At 42.6% G+C, this 10131-nt stretch overlaps 1 protein-coding gene across 3 annotated transcripts in view; it reads left to right on the top strand.

The window, feature by feature from the left end:
• Window positions 1-215: 215 nt before the first annotated feature.
• TPK1 (thiamin pyrophosphokinase 1) overlaps window positions 216-10131 on the top strand; it is a 298387-nt gene continuing 288471 nt past the window's right edge. For 2 of the 3 annotated variants that reach the window (XM_064668803.1, XM_064668777.1), the window contains exon 1: window positions 222-562. In XM_064668803.1, coding sequence (XP_064524873.1) covers window positions 520-562 — 43 coding nt within the window. In that variant the 5' untranslated portion in view covers window positions 222-519. Of the gene's footprint in view, window positions 563-10131 lie in introns of all 3 variants that reach the window. The other variant, XM_064668750.1, reaches the window with a different exon arrangement.

The raw sequence follows: 10131 nt of genomic DNA, 5'->3' as shown, positions 1-10131 counted from the left end.
CCACCGCTCCTATCCTGCCCTTTATTCTCCCTCTCACTCCTTCGCTCCCTTCCTATTTCCTTCTCCCCCGCTCCCCGCGCGCACAGGCGCTAACCCCGCCCCTCTCAGCGGAAGCTCCCATAGGCCGCCGCCGCTGCCAATCACCGAGGGGCGGGGTTCAGCGCCTTCCTCCCCAACCGCTGCTGAATCCACCGCCGAGTAACGGATCGCGGCGACGATCGATTCTCTCGGCTTGCCTTTCCACCCCCCCCTTCCCGGTCACACGCACCATCCCAATCCCGGTCCCGGTGCCAGGGGATGTAGGAGGACGCGCGGCCGCAGGTACCCGGGCAGCGCCGCCGCCACGTCCCCCGGCACGCCGCCTACCGCCTGCAAGGGCGGGCGCAGCCGCCGCGGCCGCGTGGGTTCAGGCGCTCCTCGGGGACACCGGGACGGGGCACCGCCGCTCCCCGTGCGCCCCAGCCCGGCCCCGCCTCGCTCTCCGTGCCTTTACTGTGTGCCTTCCCGCGCCCCGGGGCCATGGAGCACGCGTTCACGCCGCTGGAATGCCTCCTGCCCGCCGGTACGGTACCTCCCGCCCCCGCCAGCACCGGGGGGCGAGCGAGGGGCGGGGCGGCCCCGGTGGCGGGCGGTGCTACCGGGGCTGGGCGGGATGGGGGCTGCGCTGTGCCTCCCACCCATCCTGTGCCTCCCTCCCGCCGCTGCCTCCTGCCTGGGCTGTGCTTCTCACCCGGGCTGTGCCTCCTGCTCCGGTTCTGCCTCCCGTCCTGCCTCTGCCCCTCGCCCCGGCTCCCGCCGGGTGCCGCCTCTGCCGCCCCCTCGGTGTGTGCTCGGTGTGCAAGCACCGTGGTGTCTCTGCCCTGCCCTGCCCTGCTTAGGCTGCTTTCTTTTCAATACAGCAATTTGTTACCGTGTTGGAATCAAAGATCTGTGTTTAAAGCCCCCCAGCCCCTCCGAGTTCAGTCGTTCTCTCCCGCTTGCTCGCCGCCGTTTCTCTCGGCTCGGCGGGGCAGAGCGCCCCGGTGAATCCTGTCTTATCTCCTGTTTGTCTGCTGGCCAGGCTTTCTCCACGTGCCCTTGGCTCCCTGGCCCTGCCTGTGTGACACCTGTGCGCCCCGCTTGCCTCTTCCGCACAGCAACGCTTTGGGGGTTTTCTTTGGTTTTCCCAAGCTGTCCTCCAGTGCTCTGCCTTTGGTACTATTTTTGAGACCTGAGAGGTGATCCTTAATAATATATATAATTAACATCCTTACCTGTCTAAAGCATGGAGCACATGAAACAAGCACTGACTATATAAGTGGCTCGTATGCTGTTTGGAATAGGCACTTTTTCACTATGTATTTGCAGTGTCTAATTCCGTAGGGTCCAATTTGTATTCAATGATAACATTATAAATAGTAAATATTTTTATCTTTCTATAACATGATTTTAAAGCTGCTTAAAAATCATTTGGGCATAGCAGCTGAATTCTAACTTACACTGCTCTTTTCTGCTCTGTTCTGGCACACAGACCAGCTGCCACAGTGAGGTGTATGTTGTTATTTACTAGTAAAATCTGTAGGAAAGGCAGAGTTTAACAGGATGTACACTTTTAACAACTCAATACATTTTTATAGCTGGCAGGTTAAGAGCATGTTTCAACTCATCCCAGTATTTTTTTTAAATCATATTTTTCTCTGATTCTTAAAAACTTCTTCAGGATATGTTCAAAGCTAGTAATAGAGCTGTACTCAATGTATTCCTACCAGAAATGTATATTTGACACTGTATGCATGTGTATTTTGAGATGCACTGTTGCTTTGGATGGAAAGAGGGAATGAATATGGAGGTGAGATTTTAGTGGGTTAATTTTGATTCATTGCAATGTGATGTCTTCTTGTGTGAAATGAGGAATAAGTGCTTGCGAAGTATGTAATAAGGCAAGACAAAAAGGTTCCTTGAGAATGTAAGGCTACAAAGTTGATAAGAGAACTGGATAACCTCACTTATGAAGACAGGCTGATAAAGTTGGGGCTGTTCAGCCTGGAGAAGACAAGGTTGTATGGAGACCTCATAACAATTTTCCAGTATCTGAATGGGGCCTACAGGGAAGTTGAAGAGTGACTCTTTGTTAGGAACTGTAGTGATAGGACGGGCAGTAATGGGTACAGATTGAAAGAGGGGAAATTTTGGTTGGATTTCAGGAATAAATTCTTTACTATGAGGGTGGTGACACATTGCAACAGATTGCCCAGGGAGGTTGTGGATGCCCCAACCCTGGCAGTGTTCAAAGCCAGGTTGGATAAGGCCTTGAGCAACATGGTCTAGTGGGAGGTGCCCCTTCCCATGGCAGGGGGACTGGGACTAGATAATCTTTAAGGTCCATTCCAACCCCTTAACATCATTCTATGAATTTATCCCTGTGGAATTACAGGCATTGTTGTTTACATTCTAAGATAGTTGCTATTGATAGATGTTGTATGATGTTAGGGCTACCAGATGTTCTTAGTTTCCAGGAGTTGCCTGTCTGGTTGTTTTTTTGTGTGTGTTTTTTGTTTTGGTTTGGCTTTTTGTTTGTTTGGTTTTTTTTCTCTTTGGTTATGTCTGGTTGGATTTGAAGATCTGGGATGTTTGTTCACAGTTTTCTGGTGACCCACAGCCCTCTCACACCAGAGGCTTCAGCTGGAGGTAAAGAAGCCCACTTCTTCCAAAGAAATGTCTGATACATGTGTACAAATCAGTTGGTTATACAGGATGTTGTGCCTATGAAATACACAGTGATGTTGTATCTGGATCCTTGTCATCATTACAAACATTCATTACGAAAATAACCAATTGGCTTAGCCTGCTCAAAGTATTCAAGGCTGAGCAGATTTATTTGGCAATTCCACAGTTTAAACTGTGGTATCCCCCTAGCCGAATTCAGAAATAAGATTTTCAAAATGGGGTAGGTTAAATGAGCCTCCTGATTTCTTCTGGAGGAAGTACCTACCAGTAGTTCCTCCATCTGTTTGCTTCAGTGGGATACATATTTAAAGGCCCAAATAATGTAAAGCTAATCAATGTAGAACATGGCACTGCTTAGAGGCTAGATGTGAGCTTACAAAATAAACCCTTGTGAGGCCATTGGAGCACTATCGACCTTGCCCCTTTCCTAAAAATACTATAAATATTATGATGTATGGCAATGTATATAATGTTTCTGCTTGCTTTCTAAAAGCCCTGTGTAAACATAGTGGTACATTATGGTGGGGAGCTTGTGAAAGATTTGTCAGCTATTTTTGGAGGTTATTAACTTTGTTTCTCTTCTTTGAAGGTGTTCAGAAATTATATTTATACTGAATAGAATAAAACATAGGTTTTGAGACACGACATTAGGTACCTGCATTGGAATTTCAGGGCCATGTGTGCTTTGGTAATTTTAGGCAGTGTAGTTAGAGCGCGTTCGTAGATTGTTCGTCTCCCTCTATAGCACCTGATTGAAGTCCAAGTAGTGGATATTTGAGAACTGCTGTGCTAACTAGTATGCTCAGGGATTTCAAACATTATTCAGTCAAACAGCTGGAGCACTGTTGAAAATCACCGTGCTACAGTCAGAACACTGTTCTGTGAGCTTTAGAGCTGTGTTGATTTGCTTAATGTAGTTCAGAATGTGTAATGAGGTAGAATTTAAAGTGGGATTGAGCTCTAAATTTGTGTCTTGCGTGCTGAAACAAGTATATTTTCTTTTCCTCATGAAATGAAACCGTTAAAAGGTTCACAGAAGTCCACCATAGAGTCCTGTACGCTGTGGTGAAAGAGTCAGGCAGACACTTCACAGGGTGAAGCTGTTGTAGAAGGCTCATCATGATGTCACACTATGGCCCTTGAATTCATGACAAGAATAGCTTTGTTTGTTCTGGAGCATCCTTTGATAGGCTCGACATTTCCTTCCCGCTGTTTATCCCCTTTTCTTGCACTGTCATTGCCTCCTGCTGCTTGTCCCAGACTGTGCTGCAGGCACTTCTGCAGAGAGACAAGTGTTTTTAATTTATTATTTTAATACCATGAACTTCAGGAGCTGAGTGTGCTGTGCTTGTGACTGCTTAACAGTGGAAGTACTGCAGCATCCTCTAATAAGGTTGCCCCTGAATACCACTTGAGATTTTGAGAAGAGCAGAGTGCCGGTTTGCTAAGCTGTATTTTCTCACAGGGAATGTTTTACATTGCCTTTCATAATATGGCCTGGATTTTCACTCATCTCCACATGTGATTAATGATTGGCCTTGCACAGTCCTTAAAGTGCGGCTCATTATTGGTTTTATCAAGTGGAGTGATGCAGAAGGAGGTATCCGCCTCAGTTTATAATCCAACAGCTTCTGATATGAGTGTCCAGCCTTGTTGAGGTGCAGGGGCGGCAAAGAAGCAGCAAATCTGGTCCTTCTGCTCTTTTCTGTTCCTTGCTGTCAGTGAGGGTTTGTTCCCCTGTTCCCGCTTCTCCATGCTTCGAGTCAAATGCACTCCTGAACTATGCTGCATTGACAGCTAGTGGTTAAGACTTGGTTTGCTGAGAAGTGGGGGTGCTGTCTTCATCTCACTGAAGCAAGATCATCTATATGCCATGAGAGACAGAGCAACAACAAATAGGACAAAGACTACTTCAGAATTATGGGGAAAATATATAGTTGTCTCTTTGTTCAAAGGGACTATAAAATTCTGCATTGAATTTAAAGCAAAGAGAACAAGAGGAAGCAACAATAAGCTGTGGATGCTCTTCCATCATTCTGCAAGCTTGATTGTGTCTTGCTTTACTGTATGTCTTCTCTTGGAAATGTTACTGACTGGAAACGGTTTACCTCTGAAAGGATTGTATCACCACATTCCTTTTAAATGCCTGGGGCTTGAACTTCTTCCTTTATGTTCCCTTTTATCTGACACTAAGGATTGAAAGTTATTCTGTGAAACAGTGGCATGTTTACCATTCAGTGAATGACCTCCAGCCTGGTACAAGTGCCAATGACTGTTTAAATGCCCCTTCACTAGAGCTCTTTGTGGTCTCTATGATGCATTATCTTGCAATCTAATAAACAAAATTCTGTGGTAGAAATCGAGACAGTCATGGGGTTAGGAAATCAGTCTGATGGTCTCTGTTAGCTCTTGAATATCAAAGGCATATGGAAAGGGTGTGGGGTCCCAAACTATTGGATAGTGCTGTAATTTTACGGGGTTTGTGACACTGCTGTTGATCAAACTAGTGAAGTTTTCAGGTGAATCAGATTATTGAAAAGCTATTATCGAGTTCACCAAAGCCGAAAAATATTAGCAGAGGTGGAGTTCCTTGATGAAATTAGGAAGCACTTCCATATGGCTGTTATACTCTTCTGTCTTTTTTAATTGAAACATATTTAAAATGCCTTTTTTTTTTTTTTTTTAAGTGGATGTTGCTGACCTGCTCCTGCTCTTTGTTTCGTGTAAGAAGCAACATTTTTCATTTGGTCTAGTCACCTGGGATGCTTTAGTTTGTTTTTGAAGTAGCTGTTAATACTCAGCCTTGGACCCTGCTGCTTGCTAATCTGCTGTGCTGGGTCAGCATTTGTTCTGTAAGCATTATTGTATAGATTACCTACAGGTGCACTTATGAGTGAAGTATTACAGATGGCATTTAGTAGTCATAATCCTTGTTAACTTCACCACTTTCTGTTAGATCTTTGCTTTCACACACTGATAGCTTTTGAAGTTCTTTATCTTCCTTTTTTTTAATGCTTTGTATGCGGGTGTGTTATTTAAAAGGGGGCAACAAGGCATCTTTAACCATTTGAGCTAAGAGGGAAAGTATATTTGCTTATATTTACTTATCACAGAATCAGATGGGTTGGAAAAGATGTCTGAGATCATAGGGGTTGGACTTGATGATCTTGGAGGTCTTTTCCAACCCAACCTATTCTATGATTCTATGATAGAGTCAACCTATGTCCAAACACCACCTAATCAACTAGACCATGGCATGAAGTGCCACATCCAGTCTTTTCTTAAACACCTCCAGGGATGGTGACTCCACCACCTCTCTTGGCAACCCATTCCAATATCTAATCACCCTTTTTGTGAAGAATTTTTTCCTAATGTCTAACCTAAACCTCCTTTGGTGTGGATTTAGACTATGTCCTCTTATTTTTGTACACACACACACATATACACACACAAAGCCCCCTTTAGAAATACGTTGACTTCAAAGCCAGTTTCTCTTTATGTGGATGATGGATTCTCATCTTGTGGAGGGTCAATGAACTGATAGTTCCATATCTTGCAGTCACTAATTGGGCATAGCTGGCTCCCTTTTGGATGGAAATATGATGGTGGAGGGGACTGAGGTGATCTCAAAAAACCCCAAAACAAACAAACAAAAAAATCCCACCCACCAAAAAAAAGCCCAACCAACCAATCAAACAAACAAAAAGAACCCCAAACCAACAAAAAAAGGCAAACCCAAAGCACTTCAGACTATAAGAGCAATGGTGATGTTACTGGAGCTTCTGAGACAAAAACTCACATTCATTACTGCTTGCACAGATAGTAAAACACTTTGATGAATTCCTTTTGGAAGGCCTTGTTATTTTCCATCAGTTGAGGCTTTCAAGAGTAGCTTGCAGTGAGTTCTGTGAGATAGAGCCTTAAAGCTAGGAAATACACTAGCTGACCTCCTGTAGTATCTTTTTTCTTCCTCTTTTTTTTTTTGTTTGTTTTCTTTTTATCCTGTGATTTAATATCAGATAAGGAGGTGGGAAATACACTTATTCCCATCTTCAAAATGCTCATGTCATTTATATCCAATTAAATGTGTACAGGACTGCTAGAAATCATTTAAACTTTTTAGTGTTTAAAGAGCAAAATATTAATTTTAAGAAGGTACAGGAAGTCAGGGAGAATAGTGGACTTTCAAGTTTTGTTTTTCCTCTGCTGTATTCACTGGTATGTCTCTGGTCACCTCTTAAGAGGTTGCAGTAGTTTCACAGCAACTGTATCATTATGCTGTATCTCAAATATGTGTATATACATATATATATATATATATAGAACTTAGTTTTACTTTCTGGGAGTGAAAAACAGAAGAGACTTTTTTCCTGTTTGCAAGGTTCATCCAAGTCTGATTTATGGAGAAACTGAATATGAAGCATAGAAATGAGGCACTTTTATTTACACAGGAGAAAACATAACACATGTAGGTTTCAAACTTTTCAAGATCCAAAATAAAAAATCCCAGGCATCCTTGTGGATTTGCTTTAAGTTTAGACATCGTAAGATATTAATCAGAGCTTGATCTATGTAAAAAATAGCAGCATCGAAAGTAAAACCTAAAATCAAAGTCTTAAAGAAAGGAAGAAAAAAAATAAACAAAAAACCCCCAACATGCCAAGTAAAGAAACCACCTGAAAACTAAGAACCAAGTTTAAAGGGTTAGCAGCTTCTCTGCATTAGTCAGTTCTCATCAGCTTTCACTTCTAGTGAGTTTTTTGTTTGGGTGTAACCTCAGGGATTAGGACCTTTATCAACAGCACCATCAACTTTGTCTGGAGATGTTACTAGCTAGATAACAGATTTGTCTCTGTGTGACATAAAAATAACCTATGCCAGTCTCAACGTACTGTTGTTGAAAAATATGGATTAAAAGAGGGGAGGGGCGATGCTTCTCTTCCTCCCCCCCCAAAAAAAAAACAAAAATCCCCAAACCGATAGATAAACCAACAAACTCCAAAACCAACCCACAAAGAAACAAAAATTCCAGCAACCATTAGTAGATCTTACCCGGTACAAAATGGAGTAAATCAACAGGAGAGAATTCTGATGTATAGACCTGCTTGTTGTTAAGGTATAGAGCATTCCCTATCTCTGATTTCTACAGAGTGAGGGGAATTTGCAGTGTGTCCAGCAAGACTAAATAATCTTATCAGTTGCCAAATAATTTCAAAATTGAAAAGAAGTGACTATCCGTTGTCCCTTCTACCAAAGTGACTATACCTGATCACAGTGCAGTATAAACAGTTCTTAAGATTTTTGGCTTACATCTTTCTGTAAATTATAGCTATGGTGGATTACATGTGAGTAATTTATGGAAACAGCTTCTCTGTTCCATCTAGCTGTGACCTTAAACATGAGGAATATGATTAACAGTGTTTTTATAGTACTGCCTTTGTAAAATTAAAAAGAGAATTGAGAATTTAAAGTTGTTACAGGAACATTCTGTTAGTTAAATTTTACATAGAGGGTAGACATAGTAGCTTTTGGATTGCCTTAAATTAAATCTATTGCTGTATATCCAGTAGCAGTTGGAGCTGCTGGAAGGCTTTTCCTGTAATTTCCTAGCTTTTAATTTTATTTTGAATGGCAGCTGAATTTTCTCAGTGCTTGTGCTGATTCTTTGTGGCTTATGTTGATGGATTGTCTGCCAGCCTTCCTCTCTGGCAGGACAGGAGCTGGAGGGATGCATGTGTTTATCAGGCCAATTGAAATAAATGGGAAGCTGGCCAGTGAATTCAGTAGGAGCAGAACCTGTCCCCTCACAATTTATTTATTTTATAGTTGTGACTGCTGGTATGAGTTCTGTTTGTTTTATTTATTGTTTTGTCTTACTGTAGCTCTTCTTTTCTGATCTATTCTTTCCTCCCAAATTATCTGGTCAACATTGACCCTGGGCAACACAACAATAAGAGTTGTTAAGAAATATTCATACATACAGTTTTTGACTAAATTGTTCAGTGTCTTCGGTGCTAAAAACTGTCTATGTCTGACAGCAGGAAGTTACCTTTACTGCAAAAGGAAAATATGTTGTTGTCACAAAATACCGGGGCCTCAAGAATTCATCATCTGGAAAAGCTTTGACTTCTGTGACAGTGTCATTAAGGGTGTCTGTGGACTTGCTTGGTGCAGACACAACAAGGACTGTCAGGAGGTGTATTCTTTTTTTTTTTTTTTTTTTTTTTTGCATTCAGCTTTCGTAGGAGAAGGGCCCTGGTATGTCAGTGAAATCCCTGTGTGTATGTATTTGTGAGATTTATTTGCTTTTATACCTAGACCTGATTTAGGTGCAGTAAGCAAAGCATCAACATACAGACCAGACCTAAGTATAGGCCAAAGCTCTAGTTGCTCAGAATGAGTTAAAAGGCTGTTGGTTTGAAACCACATCTGGGCAGTTGTTCAGCAGATGGTGTGACTTAAATCACTTGAAACTTTCCTGAGGTTGATATGTGTCACAGAGCAGCTATGCAAAGAGAGTCAATCTCCAGGTGCTCCATTTTGAGACTTTGCACTCTTGATGAGAGTTTATGGGGGAAATCCTGGAGGGTGAGGTGAAGTTTCTGCTAGGAAGTTTGACCTGTGTATCAGTAATGTTTACAAGGTACCAGGATCTTTGCTTTAAATGTAACTGACAGCCTCTCATCATCATGGCTAAGCTTCGAAAAGGAAGATTTAGGAAGACAACCTCTAATGCAGATACTTTAAGGCAAGTAACACTTTCACTTCAGGAAATCAGTGCTCTGCAAGCTGTGGAGGGTAAAAGCACAGCCTTGTGAGTGTAGCGTTCCACTATACGGCTGTTTCCCTCTTCAGTTTACAGTTACATTTAATAATCATCTAAGCAGTGTTTTGCCATCCTGTGAATCCAAAAGAGAAAACATATTAAGGAGGGCAGCTTGAGAGTCAAACAGCTAAAGATCTGCCAGTTGGACACCTGGACTGCCAGAAGAACTGGTGCAGTGGCTTCGCTGCTGCTGATACAGCAAGAATAGCTCTTGGGCAATGTGTCATCACCTTATTTCGTAATGAGTCAAGCTGGGTATGCCGGAGGTGATTAAGCTCTGATATGAAAGTGTGCGTCTCCATATTGCCATTTCCTGCTATTAATGAAAAATTTACCTTTCAAGTTTCTTAAAGAAAAGCTTGATTTATTCTTTACTTAAAAAAAAAAATAAAATAGAAAGAAGAAAAGGGGGCAATACTAGGAAACTTTTGTGAAGGGCAAGTTAATGTTTGGCTCTCTGGACTTTTGACAGCAGTGTTCTTGAAAGGTGGTGCTGCAAGACTGCCTCAGACTGATTTAAGGACTCCACTCTTGCGAGACCCAACCTGGAGTACTGTGTCCAGCTCTGGAGACCCAGCATAAAGACATGGACTTGCTGG

The sequence above is a fragment of the Pseudopipra pipra genome, chromosome 1 (assembly GCF_036250125.1).
Source record: "Pseudopipra pipra isolate bDixPip1 chromosome 1, bDixPip1.hap1, whole genome shotgun sequence".
NCBI lineage: Eukaryota > Metazoa > Chordata > Aves > Passeriformes > Pipridae > Pseudopipra > Pseudopipra pipra.
The sequence above is the reverse complement of the archived record's forward strand: the minus strand, read 5'-3'. Positions and strand labels throughout refer to the sequence as shown.